This window comes from Dromiciops gliroides, chromosome 2 (genome assembly GCF_019393635.1).
Source record: "Dromiciops gliroides isolate mDroGli1 chromosome 2, mDroGli1.pri, whole genome shotgun sequence".
NCBI classification, from domain to species: domain Eukaryota; kingdom Metazoa; phylum Chordata; class Mammalia; order Microbiotheria; family Microbiotheriidae; genus Dromiciops; species Dromiciops gliroides.
Window position 1 is genome coordinate 357055265 of NC_057862.1, and position 26558 is coordinate 357081822.

Here is a 26558-nt window from a genome sequence, read left to right on the forward strand (position 1 = left end):
GATACCTGTTTTACAGAGGTATGAGGAAAGCATTTAGGAAGCAATCACTATCTACCTCACAGGATTACTATGAAGAAAGTATTTGTAAAGGCTATATAATTGTTATTGTAATTCTTGTTTATGATTTCTTATTATTTGATTTTCTAAACTTACCTATGTGAATGTTTAGCTTACAATTTATATTTATAAAATTCAGATATTGATTCAGACTTTTAGAATATAAGAGCCCTTAGAGATAATAAAGCCTAACCTTTTCATTTCATGGATGATTTGCTTATGCCACCTCATGAGTTAGTGGCAGAGGCAAAATTAGAACTCAGGTCTGAAAATCTTCGAATAACATACTACATTGGTTTGTTTTTGTTTGTTTTTTTAACTTAATGAAATGGATCCAATCCTTGTAAGATTTATAAAACTAATTTTCAGCCAGCATAACAAGAGTCAATGACTAAAGTGAATTTAAACATGTTTAAAATTGTAAAATGCTGCCAAGTCAATATTATGAAATTCAGCATTCATAATAAGCCTATGAACAAATCATGTCTACAAAAAAAAAATGGAAATTCACCTTAAGTCCATGACTCCTCATATAAATCAATCACGCTACCAAAAATTTTTGTTTTATTAGCATGGTAGCCTATAGCACTCAATAGCCTTCCTGTGAAAACTTGGTGCCAAGTATATTCTATAAAGATGAAAACAAAGCAAAACAAAAATATATAAATACCTGAAAAAATTACATGGCTACCATTGCCTTAATAATTCTTTATACTAATGCTACTTCAAATATTGAAGCAGAAAAGACACTTTTCCCATGCAGAAAATAATAAATGAAATCCTTACTCTTTAAGGCTGAGTACATTGCCAAGACAAAATCGAATGCTTTGGCAAACATCCACTTTATTTGAATTATCTCCTAATATGAGTAAATATTTTATTTATATAAATGGTTATTTTTTTTAAAGCACATAAAGCAGGTCTATAAAAAAATGCATCATTTCCATTATTGGAAGAAGATGGAAAAATAATTTTTTGTCTCCTTCCAAATGATTGTGGTTGGGGGGTAGCTAGGTGGCGCAGTGTATAAAGCACCTGCCCTGGATTCAGGAGGACCTAAGTTCAAATCCAGCCTCAGACACTTGACACTTGATAGCTGTGTGATCCTAGGCAAGTCACTTAACCCCAACTGCCTCATCCCCCCCCAAAATAAAAACAAAAACAAATGATTGTGGTTGGGATGGCACAAACATGTTCAAAACCTTTTTCACAACACAAAATATATTATGGGATGTCAAATGTTGGTGGAAGAATCTATCCTAACCACTACACCTACATTATGTTTGAGAGCAAATATTAATCACATATTTTGTTACTTTCAATCCTGCTGGAAGGGCACAAATGCATAACTAAGGGTATCTGTTAAATATGCAATGACCACATTCTTCCCAACAGGATGACTTGAGCACTTTTGCTCTATCAGAGGTCAGTAATATTAAAAAACAAAAACAAAAATCCCACGTCTAAAAGGACTGTTCTCTAAAATATATCGTTCACTCAGAGTTACAAGGAGTAATCTAATCTTGTTTATACCTAAAGCATGAATTCCTTCTAAAATACTGACAAGTCATTATCTAGCCCAAAGGCCTGAAGACCTCCAGTGTTCTCCAAAGCAAACTTTGGTAAATCTGAAATATACATATTGCATGCCCCAAGCCTTCCCTTGCAAATGTTCACTTTGTCAAATGGCTTCATGGTTGGTGTTCACCAAATGCCTTTGAACTTAAGAGATCAGTCCTGTCCTGGGGATAACAAGATTTAGGATTTGTTCCTTAGATCATAAAGTCTTAGATTCAGAACTGGAAGAGCTCTGGCATCCAGTCCAACCCCTTCATTCCACATATGAATATGCAAAAGTACACCAATATTTATTGTTCTTGATACTTGTTACACAATTACTATAGAAATTACACGTAAAAAATAGTTTGAAACAGATAATGAATTTATTGGTCAGCTATGAGTAGGAAAATACATTGGTAAAGAAAAAAGACCCTGTATATAAATATAATACTAGCTAGTTACAATTTGACCAAGAAGAAAGTTCCACTGAAGAGAACAGTAAAAGCCCTTGTTTACCATCAGACCATATTCAGTTTCCCAATAATCTTATTAAAGAGCTGCCTAGACAAATGCAACATTCTTTGAGCTTAGTGCTGATAATGTGCTGGTTTCTGTTACATGAATGGTAAACAAGAGATAGTCCAGTGCATCACACATTATACAGAAGTACTGTGAAGAAAGACTAGATATTCTATTTTAGACACTACTTGAACATACCAAGACATCTATGTGTTATTAAAATATATGTAGCCAAAAAACATTGCCAAGTTAACATATACTAAAATACTGTTTTAGGCTGGGTGAGAAATGCCTACAGGAGCAGTCGCTTGAATAATAAAAAGAAGGTTACAGTTTGGTGGATTGCTTTAAAAATAAATTACAGAAATTATTTTGTCTTGGGTGGTTTATTTCCTTATTAGAGGTGGGACTCTAATGTAGTGAGACTGATTTTATGTAGCTCATAGAAATCCAGCCATATTACTTTAGAGTCATACCATACATAGCTAAAAATAGAATACTGAAAACTATCTGTTGAGAATTTGCATCTGAGAAAAAAAATTGAATGTGAATTTAAAATCCAACATTCAGGAGAATAATTTCCCTAGATTTAAAAGCATTAGGCCAAACTAAGGCTTACTGGATGTCACCGAGATGCACAAGATAACAACAAATTTCCTAGTGGTCTTCTTTGCCTAATTAATGTTACTATTTGTTTTTTAAAGTTTCAATGAGTTCATTTTTCCACAGCTTTAGTTTAAATTGTGCCACAAGTTAATTTAGGTGAACATTATTTTCTCAAAGGATAAATAATCTCCATGGATACTCCAGACTGTCCTGAGCTTCAAGACACTTTACAGCATGGAATTTAATGGCCCCAAATACCTGTTTTCCTATAAGAGAGGAAACTCCAACCCTACACTTTCCCCTCCCCCCTCCCCCCACTTTAAAGAACATTTGTATGATGTGCTTAGCAAGAACACTGAAGGCCTGATATGGCAATACCAAAACTGCATTTAATTAATATTTGTTATAGAGCTTTTGAAGAAAAAAACCTGCACTGTGAAAACATATGAACTTTATTGCATCTTTTTGGGTACGGCTTGTTGGAAACGATGTTGAAATTAGATTCATGACACAGGAAAATATTTTAACACAAAACTTGCTTGACAAGGCATCTCAGTTCAGTTTGGATGTAACTGTTCTTCCCCTTTAGATTCAAAATATTTCTTCTTTGAAGCTGTCAACCATTAGTAGATCCTCGCAATTCAATTTATCACTATCTAAAAGGTGGAAAAGCAGTTTAAACTGACCTGAAGATTGCAATGTGTCTGGTCTAGGCAAGAACAAGTATCTTCAAGACACAACAGGTCATAATATTTTACTCTGCTGCCATAAATTCAAATCTATTTAAGACAGTAACAAATACAGGTGAACATAATGAGTAAAGCTCAAACCTTTAAGAATCTAACAAGTGCACTCCAGCTCCAGCATCTATTAAAGTAAAATATCCCCTACTAACAAATACAAAATGAATAAGTGCTTCCCCCAAACCTGCCATAAAGCTTTCTGGACTTATTATTACATAATCCAGATTATCAGAAAAATAGTTTACTCAATTTGATGAGCTGAACTAGCTCATCTTCACTGGAAATTGTCATGATGCACATTACCAACACATTGTTAAGGAAACATGAGTAAACACCTTTTATTCACACTTTACAAAAAAACAAAAACCAAAAAGAACATAAAAGTTATGCACTGACTCTACTACATCAATTCTACCTGCATTTCAATGTACTGATTATAAACTGGACATGTTTGATGTCTGCACAACTTTAAAAAACCAAAACCAAACCAAAAAAACCCACCTCAAACAAAAACCAGGTCCCAGACAAGAATTCAAGATCAAGAATTTAGAAATTTAAAGTGAAAATATTAGAATTTACATACTATGTAATTTTATCTTAAAATGGTTAAGCACATTTAAGTGCAGAGATTTTATAATAAAATTTTAAGTCATTATTGGCAATGACTCATCCACTGTATTAAAAAATGCTCACAGCATTCTGCATTTTTTCCATTAATTTTCATACAGTGCCCTTTTGCTTCCCTGCCTGCAGTTGAAACAAAAGCAGTTAGACCAAGCTCTTTTGGAATTCATTTAATTGATTTTTGAAAGATGAGAGAGTGGGGAAAGAAAATATAAGTTATAAGTTTTTCAAGATAAAGTTGGCTTTACATCTCTAAACTACTAATGGCACTATGAGCAACAAACACAGTATATGATATAACTTAAGTCTTGCTTGACACTAAAATAAGACTTGGTCACTTTAAAATGATCTGAAGAATTGTCTTAGGAACCTGTTCTGAATATACATCTAATTTACACTGCTTCATAAATGAGAAAACATTACTTTTTTTTCCCAAGGAATGATATTCTCTTTTTTGGAGACAGGAACACACTGAAACTGAAAAGAATTCACATGATACTAGTATTTTGAGTGACAGGCAGCACTGTGCAATGACTCTCTGTGAGCAGTGCTTGGGTTTGGTGAGCTAGGAATTGGGGACCCACATTCTGAACATGTTCAAATATGTGATATTCAATGCTTCACAAAAGGAAAAAATGCCACAGCTTCTACAAAAGCATTTTCATAAAATTTTCACAAATGTTAACAGTATTTTAAAAATATAAAAGAGGATGCACAGATTCTCTCTGCATGCACAGGCAGTGCTTGTTGAGAACAAATAAGAGCAGGCACAGTGGAGATAGGACAAGTAGTATTTTAAACAAAAGTTAAGAAGCTGTACATAAGCATCCCTAATTTTTCTTAACTTAAAAAAGTTAAAGATTTAAAAATATTAGAATGTACATACATTAGCCCATAGAAGTCTACTGATCATTCACTGCTTAGCTTATCTGTCCTGGGAGTCATAAGTTTTTCATACAATTCAGAAATGCATGGATAAGTTATCTCTGGTCAGAGTTAATGTCTTAAGCTTTAAACAGATTTTGATTTAAAAAGGAACGTTCTCAATTTAAAAATAAAGTAGTTCAAGAGGGCCAACACAACCCTAACAGTGCAAATCCTTAGCAGAGAAAGCCTGTGGCAGCTTCTTTTACTTACAAGCTGGCCTAACACATGAAACCAATAAAAATTTAGCCTTAGTTTACAATACAATCATTTCCAAATCGGATTTTTTTAAAGTACAAAATCTCATAAATCAGGTCTTCTGTAGTTCATATACAAGCATAAAGGCTAAATTCAAATTCTATATTTTACAAACAAGTCTGAAAAAAGGAGGGAGTGAAGTACAGAAGAATGGTCTCTGGATGTTACTACTGGCCTCAGAAAGTAGTGCTACAGATTTCTGTGCAAAGAGAATATGCTGTATAAACATTTCCCTATTTCAAGGCATGAAAATATTATGCTGGATAGGAGAAATAGGAAGATTACTTGTAACAAATTAAAGACAGGTGCGAATGCACCAATCCCTGTCTAAAAGTATACAAAGCAGATTGGGCTCAGAATTTTCTCTGTTGATAGCACCTGGCTTTTACTATGTCTTTACCAAATAATCAAGATTTAAAATTCAGATCATCTTTAAGAAAAAAAATCCCTGTTGGCTATACCTCACTCCTCTATATTCAGATTTTACAATTTTACAAATCAGATTGAGGTTGCCCTCTCAATGTACTTGACTACCTCCTGCCAGGAAGGTGGATACCATTGACTGGGGGCAAGAAGGGTAGTAAGAGCTCCAGTTGTGCAAAAAGTGAGAAGTGGTCAGAAGGGATGAGTGGGTGTGGACAGCCGCTTATATTGTTCTCTATTAGCCAATGGTGATCCAGAGGTCCAAGAATGCCTAGGATATTCAGCTGAGGTTTAGAGTAGAAGATGTAGTCAATTATACCCTGAAAAACAAACAAAAACAAAACCCATAAGATGTTATTCAAACATCAAAGGCTTTTTTGAAGGAACTCAGCTTTAAAGTTTTATCACTATATCACTAAATGCTATCACCATTATGTGACCATCATAAATCAAATCATTCAAACAACTTCAGTCAAAGAAAGCAATGAGAATACAAATCATTATGAAGGATTTGACTTAATTCAATGATAGGAAGGAAAGGGCATAAAAGTGGCTTCTAGATTATGCTATTTGGTTTTAGAATGAAGAAAACATAAATCCTGCCTCCTGAGACCCATCCTGATTTCAACCCTGCCACTAATCTAGTACCCAGCAGAATATCAAATGGTAGAAAGGAAATATCAGGTTCCACTAGAGATAACAAAGTTGACTAGCTGAAATGCGTAGAGCTAATTAGTTCCAATGAGCAGTATAAAGCTGTACAAATTAAAATGTTAAATGACCTAATTTGGGGGGTAGGGTAGCAAGATGGTTACAATTATTACAATTAGAACATATCATCTCTATGAAGAAATAATAAACCATAGGAACATTCAACTGAAAACAATTTTTCTTGAACATAAAGTACACTCCCCTTTCCCAAATCCTATTAAGATACTTCATGAGATGATAATGACCCTGGGTTTTCAAAGGCTATGCTTGCTGAGTATAAACATAGGTCATGAACTCTGAGTGTCTCATCTGAACACTATCCTGGTTAAATGCAGAGGGACTCACACACAGCAGGTTAGCCACTACACCAGATGATGAATTTTTGTGGCCCCATTAATTTACTGTCCAAGATGTGGAGGGGCTATAATCTGCACTGATATCTGTACTGATGACTCTTTTGAAGTAAAGTGGTAGGAAAGACATGGCAAACATTCTTTTGGAGGATTAAGGTGTAAGAAATAGCACACACACAGAGAATCTGAATAATTTATAAATCATAAATACATGATGTGGGGGTAAATAATCCATAGAATCACTAAATATGTAGGATAAGCCCTTCTGTGACAGGCCCCTCCATATCCAAAAGCAGTACTTTCAGAAAGACACAGATTATTTCATTGATGCAGCTTTACTTTTTAAAATGAAATTAGCTGCCTTGGTAAGTAGCTATAAATAAATACCTGGTACCTTCTCCTTCACTGATACAGCTAAGTATACAGAAAAGGGACAGGGTTATCCTTAGTAATAACTGACATTTATATAGCACTTTAAAACATGTTAAAGTGCTTTACATACATTCATTCATTTATTCTTAACCCTGTAAGGTAGGTACTTTTGGTATTATCCTCATTTAACAAATGAGGAAACTGAGACACAGAGAGATTAAATTATTCGCTTGCAGTTACACAGTTAAGAGCTGGAATTGGGATAAGAATCCAGGTCTTCCAACTCCAAGGCCAGAGCTTTTTCCATTACAGCATGGGGCGATGTCTTATATAATAAATGAAAACACTGAGAAGGGGATTGTCCCAATGTCCTTATTCAAAGCATAAATCTGGAGGAGCTACTGGGAGTAAACCAATTTTAACATTAAAAAGTTTTTTAATATTTTATTTTTCCAAATTACATGTAAAAAATTTTTAAGATTCTTTTTTTCAAATTTTGAGTTCCAAATTCTCTCCTACCCTTCCTTCCCCCCATTGAGAAACAAAGCAATTTGACACAGGTTATACATGTGTAGTCATGCAAAACACATTTCCATGTATTTGACATTTTCTAATGGGGAAAAGGAATGCAAGTAGGGAAATTAAGGTCAGGGCAGAAGGCTAGGATGAAGAACCAATGAGTACAGTGAACTTTAGCACAAGAAAAGAATGTAAAAGATACAGTTAGAAAGCAGAAAAAGATGGCAAGTAAAGAAAATATCAACACCATCATCAATTAAATGTGTCTTCAGTTTCTTTTCTGGTTTCAGGTTTAATATCTGATGAATCAGATGTTTTTAACATCTTTCTTCTGACAATTTTTTATTGTTTCCCTACTACATTCAGAAAAGTTTTCCTTTAAACACACACACACACACACACACACACACACACACACACACACACACACACACACACACACACACACACTCACACTCTCTCTCTCTCTAAGGTTTTAAAGGGTAGTTTGCTGTTTCCCTGAAAGTTCTATCAATGAATCCTCCCATTTGAGCAATAAGGCAAACACACTCATGTTAACTAGGTTAATAGAAAGTGGAGGTAGGGATGGGGAGGGGAGTAGGGGTGACTCTTGAGAGACAAGCATTTTTTAAAGTACCTATTATGTTGTACCAGGTACTGTGCTAAATGTTTTATCAACATTATGTCATGTGATCCTCACAACAACCCTGGGAAGTAGGTGATACTTTTATTCCCTTTTTACAGTAAGGGAAACTGAGGCAGCCAAAGGTTAAGTAATATGTCCAGGGTCACACAGCTAGTATCTGAGGCTGGATTTGAGTTTAGTTCTACTTGACTTCAGGCCCAGTGCTACCTATCTAAAATAGTGATAATTCCGCTATAGATTTTATTCACAGGCAACAAGTTGCAAACAAGACCAATCTTGGGACCAGCGGTCTACTCTAATGCGAACCCTAAAGTAGAGTTACTATAAATTTATCAAGCATGATCAAGAAATGAAATATACCAGTTAATGAAATATTTTAGTCAATAAAAACTACCCTTTATACACAATAATAGATAATTAACTTAAAAGTTAGAATACATATTATATTGTACATGATTTCCAAAAGGATATCATAGTATCTCAGGAATGGCACTGTAAAAATCTTCTAGACATTACAGTTCATGAAAACATAACACCTTACTTTTGGTTTCACACAGAAATTAAGTGTTATTACATCACCAATTTACATTGAAAAGTTGTTTCTTTCCTCTTATTGAGGGTCATGTATTTTGATCATCATATATTTTTATGATAGATTCCATTCAAATAAGTATGTATTAAGTAAATACATGCTTTTCTAACCTAAAACCAATCCACTCTCCTATTGGTACTTCTTTATATTTGAAAGCTACACAGAAATATTTGGGTGAGGAAGAAAATAACTTTTTTGCTAGCCTGTGGACATAGAAACAGCAATATTTAGTCTAAAGAGTATTAGAATTGGAGCCAATGGGACAAGAGATTTGAGTCCCAGCTCAGCCAGACCTCAGCTGTGTCCATGAGCAAGCCATATCTCTGATTATCAGGTTCTTTCAATGTAAAATGGAGGGATGGGAACCGGAAGGCACCACCAAGACTTCACTTCTATTGCTTTGCTATTAGACAAAGGCAAGTAAGGGGAATTTAAGAACTGCTTTAAAAGTTGACATAAAAATTGAGAATACATTCTTTTTCAAGATACCACCTCACTCACCGCATTTATTTCAGCAATTGACAAATTAAATCACTGAAAGAACAAAAACGATTACATGCTATACCTTGGACATAACCATACTTCAACGTGTACTCTCAAGATGCTTTTTTGAGTAATCCCAACAAGAAAATCAGGAGGTATAACGATAAACTTCCCCATAATTTAATGTTCTAAAGTAAATTTGACTTCACTTAATTCTGACAGTAAAACCAGACACCTCAGTTTTAACAATTTTGCAATCTGAGATGTTGTAATCACTAAAAAAATTAGTTAACATGTCCAATTTTACTCAATATAGTAATATTTCAAATATCCAAAACAGAGCTGGGGAAAAAGGAAGGAAGCATAAGAGGTGCCTAAGAAAACAAAACAGATATTTTCAAAGCTTACACACTGAAACACAAGAACTTTCCTCACAGAATAGTCCCTCATTCAGAGTTTATTTACTCTTATTATGAGTTTGGTAATCTGTTTTCCAAACCCAGAGAAGAACAAAAAGCAGCAAATTGTTGGTTGATTGGAGTGGGGAGAACTGTTAGAAGACATACTAATAATGGCTTTGAGTAACAGTGAAAAAAAGAGAAATAGTGTGGAAAACAAATATAACTTTAAAAGTATAGCATAGTCCAGGGACACAGTCTTATTAACTTCAACAATTTAATCACACTGTATGCAGCACACATTTATGTCATGATCTTGAATAATCAAGAAGAGGTCAAGTAGAGCATACTTTATATATTCCACTAAGGTCCTCCTCTGATGTCTCCCTGTAACATAAAAGGGGCTTTGGATTTCCAAAGCCTAGGTCAGATGAGCACAAAACTAGCTGGTTTTACCAAGCTGGAAAGGCTCTTGATTATAGGGTTGGTGATAAATTATATCTGGTCCAAGGACTAATAACCAAATAAAGTGGGGCTCATCCCTCTCTGAGGTGGTGAGCTGTCTGAAGGCTACCAGATGATAATTGTCTAAGTCATAGAGAAGTAATAGATTTAGTCACTGTCTAAATCATAGATCAATGAAGTATTGAAATATAAATATACTGTATTTTATTAGAAAAATCAGATATCTAAAATGTTCACTGCTGTGAATACCTCCATTCCCAACAAGAAAATGAGGGGTTATTATGACACAAATGTAAGAAAGGTGAAAATTCCCTTTTTATTGATGGTTATATATTTTTATGCTAGAAATGTGAAGCACATGTCACGTGGACTTCTATCAAAGGATTTGCCAGTGCTCTGGAAGAACAGGACAAAAAAGTCTTTTTATCCCCAATTAAAAAACTTGTCCATGTTTTAAAGATGTGCATTTTATTACTTTAAGTGAAAAGGCTACATGATTTTCTAATGGAATAGATGCTTTCTGGTCCAAATCTCACCTTGAAATCAAATGTGTAATTTGTATAAGGCATTAGGCCATTCTCATAGGCACTCTTTAACTTGAAACCATGTGTAATCCTTCCATTTGTCGTTCCATTTTTTCCATTACAGCTGAAGTTAGTAAGACTTTCGTTGTATCTCAGTTCTTTGAAATCCTTATGATTTGTTTCTACTCCACCAGTACTCAAGTATTCTACAACACCTATAATAAACAAAAAAATTCTACTAATTAAATTAAAATTTAATTAGTTAATATTGACTGGCTTGCACTGTTACCTTACACCAATATATAATGTAAGTAAATGCTCTAAAAATACTACTTATAAAAGCATCTTAAAACTCATGTTTACTTAACATCGCATTTCCACAATTTCCAGATACTTTATTACTAAAACTGAGGGATATTACGCAGTGACATTTCCAGAGCATAACCCTCAATCCTAATTAGCAATAACAATTCCCTGAAAGCTTTACAAGATGAGTTGTAGAGGTAAAACTATTTGATACAAAGCTCACTTTTCTAACTGCCCTTAAAGGTTTAGTAAGCAAATGACTTGATATTGTATTTATTCTACCAAATCAAAGAATATTCTTGCACTTTTGATTAGTACTTCAAAAAAAAAGTGGAAATTTTAGTCTTTTCCAATATGTCAAATCATTTCTCCTACCTACAAAGCTTAAGATAAAGGGGAATTTCCTAAGAAAGTCTTGTAAAGAATGAGTGAAAACCAAAAAACTTTATTATTTGCTCCTAGGCATTTTTGATTTGAAAGAAGTAGAGAGGTATTTATGGGTTTATGGAGGAAAAGGGTTGTAAATATAGGAAAGAAATGTAAACAAATATAGCATGTTCCAGTTTGATACCACAAGCTTTACAATCGAATAAAAGTCAAAGGATGAAAGACTTAGAAGTAGAAAGAACCTCAGGGGTCATCATTCCAAACCTTTCATTTTACAAGACAAGGAAACTGAGATCCAGGAAATTAAATGCCTTGTTTAAGGTCACAAAGGTAAGCAGCAAAGCCAGAATTTGAACCTTGCTTCTCTGATTCAAAACTCAACATTCTTTCCACTTTTTCAATCAGCATTACATACCAAACAGTATTTCAATTAAAGTCTGACTCATTTACCCAATTTGGTTGAAGTTAATTTCCTTGAATTTTGTAAATAAAAATAAGACTAGTTTAGCCTACCCTATACCAATAAAAATCTCCTGAGATCCTATGAAAGGATAGTTGGAACCTAAAAGAGGTAATGTTAACAATCAGAATTTAGGTTACACCAAACAGTTGGAGAATACATATAGATAATAAGAGATAAGAACTATCCATTTTTATCAAGGTAAACAAACTTTAATAGTATACATTACAAACAAAAGAAAGACACGAACAGAATTATAAACTATTAATCCTTTTAACTATCATTTAATCCCATTCTAGGTGTCGAGTATAGTGCTGGGAAAGATGCAAAAATAATTAAGATAGGGTCCCTACCCCTCATGGAACTATAAATTTAGCAGGGAAGATAGGACACCTTATTTTTGCCTTTTGAAAATGCAGGATGAACACATCTTAACATTAAATTCAAGTACTGACATGAATTAAGACAAAGAATCTTAACCTGGGGTCTGTGAACAATGTTTACTGTTTGGTTAACTTTCAATATAATTGGTTTCCTTTGTAATCCTATACATTTTATTTCATATATTTAAAAACATTATTCTGAGGACAGAATCCATAGGTGACACTAGGTTGCCTATAGTGTCAATGACACAAAAAAGGTTAAGAACCCCTGATTTAAGAGCACTAATTCAGACACCTAAATACTAATTAGGTCATTTCTCTATTTAAACTATGTGCTTATCATCCAAGAGGAGCAAGGTTTAACATATTAGGATTTTCATTATTCTATTTCATTTTTAAAATGCACAAAATCATTTCATGGCATACATTTGAAGTTGGTCTTTTCAAATGCTAAATCTAATCAACAATATCATCTTCAGTGACTAACACATTTACATTAAAAAATTAGTATTCTATAAAATAAATATTGTTGTTCTTACCAGAGTCTGGCAAAGAATTCAGATCTGCACACAGCACAAGTGGAATGGTTCCAAGTTCTCCCAGTACATTGGACTTGAGACTCCGAGAGGCTTTGTCAATAATGTTCTTTACTTCGGAGAGGAACATCATAGTTTGTACCAATTTAACATCAGAATATTCCGGATCCCAGTGCATATGTGCATTAGCAACAAGAATAAGCTGCTTTTCTGTTCCAAGATGTGGCTTTCCAGCTAAAATCAGAGGACAAGAGAAACCAAATATTTCATTTCATGCAATCTTATGACAAAGCAAATTATTTTCAATGGCTCAGTTAATTTTAAAATACCCTTAGTATCTAAATAGTCTCAAGATCCTTAAAAAAATTTTTTTTGTGCAAAAAATCCAAAAAAACCTCAAAAGAGGAAGACTACTTCCAATCTACTTTTGCTGCCAAAAAAAAGTAGGAAAGTGTTGAAGTTCAATGTATGAATATCTTTTTCATTTCATATTTACCTCTCTATTTCTTTCAAATCAAAAATGCCTAGAAGCAAATGAAGGTTTTTTGCTTTTCACTCATTTTTTACAAGACTTTCTTAGGAAATTCCCCTATATCTTAAGCTTTGTGGGAAGGAGAAATGATTTGACATACTGGAAAAGACTGAAATTTCCACTTTTTTGTAACTAATCAAGCTAATATATATAATCAGCTATTTTCAGATTTCTACTCTTTCCAAAGCTGTCAAGACAACACATTTGTATTTTAGATCCCAATTTCATTAGAAATTAGTCACTTACATGACATTTCAATCAATTCTTTTCGAAGTTCTAGTAGCACTGCAACTCCAATGTTATCTTTTGTCATAACTCTGTTCAGCATAGCTTCAGACCCTTCTGAATTTGCCATTGCTAGTTGATTGAATTCAACAGTATGTTTCTGAACCAATGTGAATCTAAATATAAAAAAAAAAAAAAAAAGCATAGTTGAGAAAATGCTTTCTCAGGAGAGGCAGCATGGTATAAAGGAATGAACCTGGGACCAAGAGACAGGAAGCCTGGCCTTAAGTCCCCACTCTACCACAATGACTTTGGTAAGATACTCTCCTTCTCTGTGAGACTTTTTGTTTCCCCATCTGAAAAATGAGGTTAGTCTGGCTAATCTCTCTAGTTCCAACATTCTGTAATTTGAAAACTGAGGGATATACTAGATACAAAAGATTTCTAATCTCATGTATATTTATGTATATCTAATGGAACTAAGATCACTCAAAGAAACATTCCCCACATTTAATGGCAACTTTCCAAAATTAATTTTACATTTTTTTCAGTTTGGCACCAATCTACATAGGGCTTTAGAATTCTGCACATCTAATAAGGAAGTTCTCTTCTCTGAACATAAATCTGACTTAACCACAACACAACACAATCTCTTCTCATAGCTCTTTTACTATACTTCACAAGGATCAGGCTCAATATAGGCAAGTTAAAAAGTTCTTTGGGAGCACATAGGAAAGCACATTGGTGCTTCCATTGATATGAGTTGAACTCCAACAATTAATAGAAAATAGAAAATAAACACATATGTATATGTGCATATAGACATATACACACACTATGTACGTGTATATGTATGCAGTGTACATGTCTGTGTGTATGTGTAAACACACACACATGAATGAAATCTCCCTTCAATTCTATTTGGAAAAAAAATTATGACAGTAGCTTTATTTTCATTAATAATTTAGTTTCTTTAACTCATTCAATCAACAAATGAGTTAATACCCCCTTAAAAATCCACCTTGAATAAAAAGTTAAATGTATTATGTTTGCAAGGGAGACAGCTTACTTACTTTTCTGTCTTGAAGAATATTGCACAACCATCAACATGTTTTCTTTCCTGTTCTGACATTGTCCTAGCTCTAGATTTTGGACTAAAGAATCCATTATAGCCGCGTTCCTTTAGCTCTACCAGAAAAAAACTGTAATACTGTTCAGTTTCAACCTCCTGAAAAATCATAAACAGTATAGCATTTCAGTTCCCTAAAAACAAAATCATTATGACACACAAACTATAATAAGCACATCCTGCCTACCACAATTAATTGGTTATATTAAAATATAATGTTAGGTGAAAAGAGGCAGTCAGTTTCAAAGGAATACTACTGTTAATAGATGATGATATTATGGCTGACTTTAGTTATAAAATATTAGCCTTTTTATTGCAAAAAGGCATTGTTCAGGGCAATCTTATAGAGGGTATGCCTGTATATCCACATGTTATTTGTAGAGATGTTGCACTTGAGTTATAGAGGTAAGAACTGCAAAGGCCCATTCCCTTTTTTAAATACATTTTCTCACCTGCTTGTTTTTCATTTTACAAGTACAAACTGCCCAGATCAATTCTTTTGGTACCCAGGAACACAGAAAAAAACCTAAGATGTAAAGATGTTGTTTTACCCAGGCAATTTTTAAGTAGTTAATTATAATGTCATTCGAGAGACTGGTATGTAAGCACCATACATGTAAATGTTTCCTATATAAAGTCAATGTGCCTTAATCAAGATGGTGCTAAAAGAAAAATCTCATATACATAGCTCCATTTTCCCAGGTATTTCAGACTAATGTTGCAGCAGTGGGGAAAGTTATGGGCAACACTCAGCTATCATCAAAGGTTAAAATTAATTCACCAGGGCAGTACAGGGTTGCAGTGGAAAGCTGATAGTCTGCCCACCAGGCTCTAGAACCCAGGGGATTACAAGAAACTTATAAATATAGGAACTCAAAACTTGTTAACTGATGGATGCAATTAATGTATACTTCATTTGTTCCTTACTCTAACAATTCTGAAAGATGGGAATTTGTACATTTAAAAAAAGTTTTTCTCCATAAATTACCTGAAGGCTTATGATGTCAGCATTGCAACTCAGGATTTCCTGCATAATGGCTTTTTTTCTGTACTCCCAAGTAAGTGCCCATGACGGACAATAGCCATATAACTGCCGGGTTGCATACTTATCACAAAGAACGTTGTAGCACATGACAGAAAACAAAGCTGTAGGGGGGGGAAAATCACTTATTTACATAAATTTCAGGAAAAAAGATTTTTACATTCTTTAATACTAAACTTTGATTTAAGGTGCCTTAATTTAGAGGAAAACACAATATTAATAAAACAATTCAGACTTGGCTTTTAGATATGATACATGAGCCTCTAAAATGCAGGTTTCTGAGGCTCTCCAATTCCTCCCCATTCTTCTCCTTGCCCTCCCCTCCAACTACATTCATGGAGAAACACGTAAAATTAAAAGAAAGTTATATTAAAAGCCAAGAATGGTCCACTTCTGCAGAAATGCACACTTAACTTATGCCAAAGCATAAGTAAAATCCTGTTACAACTAATTACAAAGTAGTAAACAAATTATTTTCATCAAATTTAGAATTTCAAAGGGCATCAAAGTCCACTGGCAAACTTCTTACTCAACTAAGAATTTTGCTGTCCTGAAAGTCTACTGAAACAAATGCTGCTTGATACAATTGCAGAATTACCTAGATCTTAAAGATTTTGATTTAATGTCTATTAAATAATGCCAGCAATAAGAGGACCTCAAATATCATGTAAAATCTTATTATTATTTTTTCTAACTCTATAAAATAGATTGGTATGACACTGAATAGGTAAATTAATTTAGTTGGAATTGTCATTTTTATTATATTAGCTCAGCCTATCCATGAGCAATTGATTATTTTTCCAATTATATAGATCTGATTTTATTTCTGTGAAAAGTATTTTATAATTGTGTTCTTCACAGGGTTCCTGGGTTTGTCTTGGCAGGTAGACTCCCAAGTATTTTATATTGTCTACTGTTACTTTAAAATGGAATTTCTCTTTCTTTCTCTTGCTGCTGAGCTTTGTTGGTCGTGTATAGAAATGCTGATGATTTATGTGGGTTTATTTTATATCCTGCAACTTTGCTAAAGTCATTAATTGTTTCAAGTAGTTTTTTAATTGATTCTTTAGGATTCATCATGTAAAATCAAAGAAAAATGTGAGGCCCAGCTAGAAATAAGGAAACTAGAGCTAAAACTAAAATCTACCAAATTCCAAGCCAGCTCTTTTCCCATTACATCATGCAAATACCCTCTTGCTGTAACTAAATTTGACTGTACTTTACAGGGTACATTCACTGTACCACATAAAGGCTGGGCATACCTATATGGAGAAGTTTAGTTTTCAAAGGAATGATTATTACTATTTTCCAAATTAAGTCAATTATAGATAGGTTTCTTAGAAAGACTACTTTAAGGATGACCACAATTACTGGTATACTGTAACTTTATATTTAGGAACAACTAGTAGGAAAAAAAAAGCAAAGAAAAACAATGCTACCAACCAGTTGGCCTTGTTCTGTCTGGTTCTTGTAACATAATCCAAGATCTTGGAGGTGGTTGCTCTGTTGCCACTAGTGGAATATTTAACACAAAATGAAATGACAATATTTCTATTTGTCTTCCCAAAAAAGTATTCTAAACTAATTACCACTTACTTGTTTTTCCAGTACCTGCCAAATTATCAAGCAAATAGTTCAGTAGCCTTCTTGTCCCATCTGGTTCCTGATAGAGGTTCAATATATCTTGTGTAAGTGGATTTCCTTGAAGTATTTTAAAAAAGTAAAATAAGACCCAATTTATGAGCATTCAATTTAGAGATATAAAAAACTGAATATTAATAAGACTTTGAAGTTTCATAAACTGAACTAGCCTAAATTATTTTAAATGAAATTGTTTTAGTCAGAAAAATAATCTTGATAAACAATGGCAAAATCTCAGAAATGAGACTCAATTTTTTTTCTTTGGATTTTAATCAGATTAAATGAGAAGGTAAAACTAATTACTGTATAAGTATGAAACAGGTTTGCTTCTCAGATAGTACTCTTTCAGCTGGTAGGTAAATTAGTTAGAAAGACTAATGGATTAATTTGAGCCTCCTAGAGCCCAAGGATCTGATTTGAAGCAGTGGTTCTCACACTTACTTAACTGGTGATTGGCAAGTCATAACCTTTCTGGCCCTTATTTTTCTTCATCTAGAGATAATACTTACATGCCTGGCTGTGGTAAAGAACATATGCTTTGTAAAAAACTAAAACATTAGGTAAAAGTGAACTTTTATTATTATTACTATAATCATCAGTGACTTGGAAGACCTAGTTACCATGTTTATCAACCTCAAAAATGACACAAAAGTGGAAATTACAGTTCATGTACTAGACAACAGAACTCAGATGTAAAAAGATTTTTGACAAACTGGAAAGATGGGGCCAATTTAACATGATAAATGTAATTTCCAATAATAATTTATTAAAGTCAGTATAAAGTTGTGTAGTGTTTTTTAATTTAAGTACAAAAGTATAGGATACCAGCATGGTGAAAAATAGCATTTCGTTCACATCTCAAACAATATGCCATAATAAATTCCCAATCTATTAATGATCTAAATATAAAAAAATTTTAACAAGAAACAATATTGCAATTCTGTAAAAAAAGAATATTCTTATCTAGTCATGAGGCAAAATATTTTATTATATAAAAATAAAAATTATTTGATGCCCCAAAACTAATGCAGAAAGAACAAGGAAAGAGACAGGGGAAATGAAACTAACTTTGACTTGAATACTTCTAATAAAAATCCAAAACTGACACAGTTATGAGAGTAAGAGTTATCCCTCAATAGAAAAGTGCTCAGAAGACAAATTATCAGTAACTATCCAAAAGACTGTTTAAACACTCTAATATCCAAAGTGTCAATTAATAAAACTCTTTTTTTTCTTTTGGTGGGGCAATGAGGGTTAAATGACTTGCCCAGGGTCACATAGCTAGCAAGTGTCAAGTGTCTGAGGCCAGATTTGAATTCAGATCCTCCTGAATCCAGTGCCAGTGCTTTATCCACTGTGCCACCTAGCTGCCCCTAATGCAACTCTTTTGACCTCATGCCCATTAAATTAGTAGAGAAAAATGGTAATAATACAATAATAATTACAACGGTCCATAACTCTTGACCTAGGGATCCCAAGACAAAGACTATACCTTAGGGATATTTGTAATAGGGAAAAATACCCTTCTATACAAAAGTATTTCTAGGTACATTATTGCGAACAGCAAAAAAACTAGAAACAAATCATGTGGTCAATGATTATATGATCTGTTATGCAAATGGAATATTACTTTCTTTTTTTCAGTGGGGCAATGAGGGTTAAGTGACTTTCCCAGGGTCACACAGCTAGTAAGTGTCAAGTGTCTGAGGCAGAATTTGAACTCAGGTCCTCCTGAATCCAGGGCTAGTGCTTTATCGAGTTGGAATATTACTTTCTTAAAAAAAGTTTCTCTAGGGTCTTTAAAACGTAATTTATTATATAGTTTTTGTTTTTATATTGCCTCCACTTTCAAATAGATCCTTTTCCCTCCCCTATACAAGCTATCCCTTATAAGAAAAAACAAAAATGAGAAAAAAATGTTTTCAGCAAAACCTGTCTATATTATCAGACAATATATGCATTAATCCACACTCATAGTCCCCCACCCCTTCTTATACCCAGGGTGGGGGAAGAGGGAAAGGAAGGATGTATATTCTCATCTTTTCTCTGGAACCAAGTTTGGTCATTATAATTACATAGTGCTCAGTTTGGGACTTTTATTTTTCTTGATTGCTGTTCTTCCATTTACATTTCTGTAGTCATTGAATATATTGTTCTCCTGTTTCTGTTTATTTCACTCTTCATCAGTTTCCAAGTCTTGAATGAAGTTCATGTCGAGTAAGGATCATTTCATTCTTTGTACTTGTATCCCCAAGGCCTGGCACAGTGCCTGGCACATAATACGTACTGTTTATCAACTGATATTTCTGAGGACAATAATTCCATTACATTCTTGTACCACAATTTACATAGTCATTCAGCAATTGATAGGCATCTATTTTGTTTCCAGTTCTTTGCCACTAGAAAAAGGGTTGCTATAAATATTTTTGGCATATATTAGACCTTTCTGTTTTTTAATTTCATGAGGCATATATGCTTGACTATGAGATATCTATGTCAAAGGGTACAGACATTTTAACCATATTTTTTAGTATAATTCCAAACTGACTTCGAGAATGGGTGGACCAATCCATAGGTGTACCAGAGTAATATGTTTGTCTTTCTGCAGCCCTTCTAATGTTTATTACTTCCATCTTTTGTAATCTTTGCCAAAATGCAGGTGTAAAGTGAAACTATTTTAGTTATTAGTGATTTGGATCAATTTTTATATAGTTGTTACTAGTTTTCAATTCTTTCGGAGGACTTTTTGTTTGCATCTTTTGACCACTTAATTATTGGAGGTCACTTAATTATTTTTGTTAATTGCCTACATATTTTGGATAACAGACCCATCAGATATGTTGGGGTTTTTTTGTTGTTTTTTTTTTGCAGGGCAATGAAGATTAAGTGACTTGCCCAGGGTCACACAGCTAGTTAAGTGTCAAGTGTCTGAGGCTGGATTTGAACTCAGGTCCTCCTGAATCCAAGGCCAGTGCTTTATCCACTGCGCCACCTAGCTGCCCCATCAGATATGTTTAATGCAAATATGACCCCCCCCAATACCACCTTGCTTTGTTATACTAGCTGCACTGGTTTTGTTTGTGCAAAAGTACAACTGAAATGATCCTATTGTCTTCTGAAACAGGATACTTTAGTTACGATCTTGTTAAAATTATTATATACATTGGAAAAAACTCTAATGGTATAAGGAACTCAGTATGAGGAAACTCTTGCTACCAATGTAGGAAACCATTTTTTATGCAACTTATAGTCTTAAGAGTTGTCTAGGGGCAGCTAGGTGGCGCAGTGGATAAAGCACCGGCCCTAGAGTCAGGAGTACCTGAGTTCAAATCCAGCCTCAGACACTTAACACTTACTAGCTGTGTGACCCTGGGCAAGTCACTTAACCCCAATTGTCTCACTAAAAAAAAAAACTAAAACAAAACAAAACAAAACAAAACAAAACAAAAAAAGAGTTGTCTAAAGCATTGAGAAGTCAAGTAATTTGTCTAGGGTCACAGATCCAGTATGTGTCAGAGGCAGGACCTGAACTCAGGTCTTTGTAGCTCCCAAACTGGTTTTCTATCCACTAAGCAATACAGCAATAGATCAATTGATAGATAATGTGAAAAAGACCTAGAAGTTTTATTATAACCTTAAAATGAACCAACAGTGTAATTTGACTGCCAATTTTATGGTAATCTTCGGCTACATTAAGAGAAGTATAGTGGGGGCAGCTAGGTGGCGCAGTGGATAGAGCACCGGCCTTGGAGTCAGGAATACCTGAGTTCAAATCCGGCCTCAGACACTTAACACTTACTAACTGTGTGACCCTGGGCAAGTCACTTAACCCCAAATGCCTCACTAAAAAAACCAAACAACAACAAAAAAAAAAAGAGAGAGAGAGAGAAGTATAGTGTATAGAACAAATAAGGGAGAAAATGCAGTCATGTATTATACAGTGCTAAGAAAACATTTGGACTATTTTTTTTTTCCAAATCTGAGTACTAAATTTTAAAGTGGTCAGAAAGGCAACTAGGATAGCTGGTCTGGAAATCACTTAACACGAGGAAACATTAACATAAAAAGGAACTGGACATGGATAAGAGAAGACTCATGAAGGACCTGAAAGCTGTCTTTAAATATCTAAAGAGCAGTTGTGTAGAAGAGGGAAACAATCATTCTATATAGTTACAGAAAGAAGAAAATCATACTGATGAGTAAACATTATAGGAAGGAATACTTGGGTTCAATGTGAAGATCTTCATAATAAGATTTATTTAAAAAAAAACAATGTTTTGTTTCATTATGTAATGTACTCCTTGTCACTATAAGCATTCAAACAAAGACTGGATCTTCTTCAGGGACGTGGTAGAAGGAACTGCTTAATGTGGTATGAGGTTCTAAGTAACATCTCATGTTACTTCAACTCTTAAGATTCCATTTACCATTCCTAATTTTTGAAGGCTCTCCCTCTTGTGAGAAAAAGTAGCTACAGTGCATGTAACAAAATGATCAGAGTATGGAGTCAAAAACTGTAAGGAAGTTTTGCATGAAAAAAAAAATAGGGGCAGCTAGGTGGCACAGTGGATAAAGCACTGGCCCTGGATTCAGGAGGACATGAGTTCAAATCTGGCCTCAGACACTTGACACTTGCTAGCTGTGTGACCCTGGGCAAGTCACTTAACCCTCATTGCCCTGCCAAAAAATAAAAAAAAAATTAAAGAAGATGGGAGGCAGATTGAATCAAGAACTAAGGCAAATAAAAAGGGAAATTGGAACAATGACTAAGAGGGAAAAGATATCAAATAGAACCAACCATTATGGAGAAAAAATTTCGCAGAGATAAATGGAGTTGAGATAGAAAGGCTTAACCAGGACTGAAGGTGCCCTTCTAATAAATTGTTTTGTTTTTGTTTTTTTTTAGGTAGTGAAAAACTTAAACATTTTTTCCTTTTCCTCAAATGAGTTTTTTCAAATTTTTCTAAACTTCCTACTTCAAAAACGTCAACTACTTCTCAACTTCTACCCACCAAGACAACAAAGCAAAATGCAAAAGTTTTAAAAAGCATACCTTTTAGACCTAAAGTCTGCAACTGAAACAGTTTTCCCAGCTCAAAAGGTAGAACTCGTAACAGGTTGTTATTTAAATGGAGTTCCCTGTTGGAAAAATAAAAGTTTCAGGCAGTCAGAAATCAACATTAGGCTTCACTAAAGGTTTCAAAATTTATTCCTTCAGAAATAACTCTTTGGGCAAATAACATTTAAAAAAAATATATTCTAGTAGTCTGAATCTAGTCTAGCACACAGGGTACAAAATAGACTAAGTAACAATGAGACAGTTCAGCATTTATAATTAGAAAATGGAGAGTTAAAAAAGGTTTATGTGACTTCGCAATACCATTAAAAGGAATGTGTAGGGGGCAGCTATGTGGTGCAGTGGATAGCGCACCGGCCCTGGATTCAGGAGGACCTGAGTTCAAATCCGGCCTCAGACACTTGACACTTACTAGCTGTGTGACCCTGGGCAAGTCACTTAACCTTCATCGCCCCACAAAAAACAAAACAAAACAAAACAAAAGAATAAAAAGGAAAAGGAATGTGTAGATTGCCTTTCTGTGGTAAATTATTCTCTGAATTTACTCAATATTCGTTAAGATTTACAAATACAGCACTCTGTTTTAGACACTGTTAAAATCATTCACAATTGGATCCTGGGTGCTACCAAGTATAATAACCAGTAGGAATATCAGTTAATAATAAGGGCAAATCCCTGCAACACAATATTATTCTCCAATAAGTATTCATGAAGACTTTTCCTATAATCTTTGGTGCTTTCATTTATATTTTAAATCACCTATTTGCTAATCAGTAAAACTAAAGGATTCTACTAAAAAGAGGGCAGGGAAAATAGGATTTTTAATAACGTCAGTAAGTATTTATTATCTTTTGAGCCATAATTGTATTTAATTCAGCTCCCTTTCCTGGCCAAAAACTACTATAATAACGAACTCTTTAAAAATGTTCATTTTTCATTTGCATATTTTTCTTAGAACTTATATTTTCTTATTACATAAGGCTGAGCCTACTCCATGAGAGCTATAGGGGAGCCAACAAAACTTTGCTCCTTTCCTTTAAATGGACCAAGATAAGGGGCAGCTAGGTGGAGCAGTGGACAGAGCACTGGCCCTGGAGTCAGGAAGACCCAAGCTCAAATCCAACCTCAGACACTTAACACTTACTGGCTGTGTGACCCTGGGCAAGTCAACCCCAATTGCCTCATGAATGAATGAATGAATGGACCAAGATAGCAAACAAGTAAAATGGAATCACAAGAAGTAAGTAATGATTCAACCAATAGCTATTCATTTGCAAATACTACATGCAAAGCAGTGTTCTAGGCACTAACAGAGATACAAAGATAAAGACATAATCCCTACTCTCATAGAGTTTATAATCCAACAGGGAGACTACAACAAGTACACAAATATGCAATCCTATGAAACACTTATATAATAACTACACCAATACATAGGAAATAAGCAAAATGCCAAAAATCAAAGTCATTTCCAGCCTGGGACAGGAAGTTGTGTGTGTGTGGGCTGGGTGGGGAAGGGGAAGGTTGGCGGCACAGAATGGGGAAAACAGTAAATTTTCAGTTAAACTGGACTTATTATTGCAAAAAGCACAGCAGAGATAGGTGGTAGGGGAAGGAGAAATAGGCATTCTAAGCATAGGAAATGGCTGTACAATTATGGTAAAAATGATGTGTGTTAAGTAGTAAGTAGACCAAGGCCCATTCATCTTTTGGAGACATATATAAAGCTAACAAAACTAAACTTTATAAGGTAAGATAGCCTGGATATACTTTATACAAAGAGGTTATACCCAAATCTAAGCTTGATTTAGGAATAAAGTATAGTATAGCTGAAATTTTTAACCCTAACTAATCAAAATTTTAAAACACATTTGGTTCAAGTATTACACAAGGCACAATAGTCTGTAATCTCAGAAAATATGGTAATCACTTGTTACTAAAATGTTACAAAAAACTACAGAAAAGAACAAGTCACAATTTAAAAAATATTTAAGAAGGTAAAGAACTAATAATACATGCATTTTAATTAGTTTCAAGATTAGTCATGCTGCAGCAATGTGTCTGAGGGTGCCTGGTTTTGCATCAAGTCAAATATATTTACCTGAGTGACACCATGTTTCCGAGTTCTGCTGGTAAACTACGGATTTTATTAGAGGACATGTCCAGATAAACCAAATTTTGAAGCTTGGCAATGTCTGAAGGAATTCGGGATAAAGAATTGTCACTGAGATGCAAAGCTGTCAAGTGGGTCAGTGACCATAAAGATGAGCTTAAGCTTCTTACTTTTCCTATAAAAGAAAAAAAGTAATCCAAAGATGTCATATCATTTCCCCCTCAACATTTAGTTCCAAAATGAAACAAAAAATAGAGTTTAACCAAACTACTTTAAAATAGCAAGTCATAAAATGTACACACGAATAAAGTCTAATTTGCTTCAAATCACTTTTTTGCTTAAAGTTATGAATTGTCAAGGGCACACTAAAATTTGTTAAGATACTGTTCTTCCCACAGTAAAACAGGAAATAATTTATCATTAATTGACCTGAGATTTGTCAACATTTTAAGTAGAAAGAAATCAATCATTTATATGTATAATAAAGGGGCAGCTAGGTGGAACAGTGAATAGAGCACCTGGCCTATAGTTAAGATTCAGACATTTTACTAGCTATGTAACCCTAGGCAAGTCACTTAAACCTGTTTGCCTCAGTTTCCTCATCTATAAAAAGAGCCAGAGCAGGAAATGGCAAATCATTCCAGTATCTTTTCTGGGAAACCCTAAATGGGGTCACAAAGAGTCGAACACTACTGAAATAACTGAACAACAAGTTTATAAGAAACTCCATTATATTTGGACATAAGTTTCATCTTAGATTCATGCTAAGAAATAACTTGAGATTAAAAAGTAAGTTGTGCTGTGCATATTCCTACATTGGAGGAAAAAAATACTCATCTTAATAATGATGCTATTAACTTGGTTACTAGATCCAATTTGCCAAGAGCACTTAAGTGGCAACTTCATCCACAACACATTAAGAACCCTAACCCTAAGCCTAAGACAAACAACACTGCCAAAAACAAGTAGCTTCAAAGAATTGTTATCTTTGAGTGGTAAATTAAAGCTAAGCCATTAAGTTAAAGTACTGTAAGCCAGTATATGGAATCAAAGAAATGATAATGCTTCTAGAGAGTATTAAGCCTGATCCCTGGTCCAAAATGAAGACAATCTTCTTCAGGTTTCTACAATCTCTTTAGAACCTGCCCCAGGGGCAGCTAGGTGGCACAGTGGATAAAACACTGGCCCTGGATTCAGGAGGACCTGAGTTCAAATCTGACCTCAGACACTTGACACTTACTAGCTGTATGACCCTGGGCAAGTCACTTAACCCCAATTGCCTCACCAAAAAAAAAAAAAGAAGAAGAAGAAGAACCTGCCCCACAATCTTTGGTGATCCCTAGTGTTTGAGAAAAACTGTTAAGATCTCATGGGAAAATGCTAGCTTTAGCGAACCAATTTCCTAAAATCTCAAAACTATTTCAAATCTGGAAGTAATTTTCTCTATTATTTACTATTTAGAAAGGGACACCACAGTAAAGTTGAATGCACCGCCAGGTAGTCACTATTCTGATTAGTAGCTTTATTTAACTATTCTCTTTTGTTTTAAGCAAAGGATCAATAAGGAGATTGAAGAAGTATACTGTGAAGTGACTGGTATATGAACAAAAATTATCAATAAAACTTTTTAAAGCACCACATAATTGTCAAATAGTGTGTTTTGGGGGTTTTATTCATTCAACAATAACATCTATAAGTACTTCCTATGTATTAGGTGCTATGGAAGAAAAAAACATAAAAATGGATATCTTCCTTCATGGAACTGATAATCATTTTGGAGGGGAGTCAAACACATAAAGTAACAGCAATCAATATGAAACTACAATTTTAAAAGTATCCTTTGCAAGAACACCTGAGAACCATGAAATACAGAAAAAAGAAGCTTTCAGTAGGAATTTAACAAGATTTTTGGTTATCTAAGAACTCAAGAACTGATGTTTGTTTTCTCTT

General features: G+C 34.2%; 1 protein-coding gene across 4 annotated transcripts in view; it reads right to left on the bottom strand.

Moving 5' to 3' along the window:
* Positions 1-1978: 1978 nt before the first annotated feature.
* CNOT6 (CCR4-NOT transcription complex subunit 6) overlaps positions 1979-26558 on the bottom strand; it is a 48532-nt gene continuing 23952 nt past the window's right edge. For 3 of the 4 annotated variants that reach the window (XM_043983613.1, XM_043983614.1, XM_043983611.1), the window contains exons 3-12: positions 24597-24783; positions 22472-22557; positions 17374-17478; positions 17221-17289; positions 15724-15881; positions 14680-14834; positions 13628-13782; positions 12853-13083; positions 10790-10992; positions 1979-6034 (exon numbers count right to left, since the gene is read on the bottom strand). In XM_043983613.1, the coding sequence (XP_043839548.1) occupies positions 5822-6034; positions 10790-10992; positions 12853-13083; positions 13628-13782; positions 14680-14834; positions 15724-15881; positions 17221-17289; positions 17374-17478; positions 22472-22557; positions 24597-24783 (1562 nt within the window). In that variant the 3' untranslated portion in view covers positions 1979-5821. The remainder of the gene's footprint in view (positions 6035-10789; positions 10993-12852; positions 13084-13627; positions 13783-14679; positions 14835-15723; positions 15882-17220; positions 17290-17373; positions 17479-22471; positions 22558-24596; positions 24784-26558) is intronic. The other variant, XM_043983612.1, reaches the window with a different exon arrangement.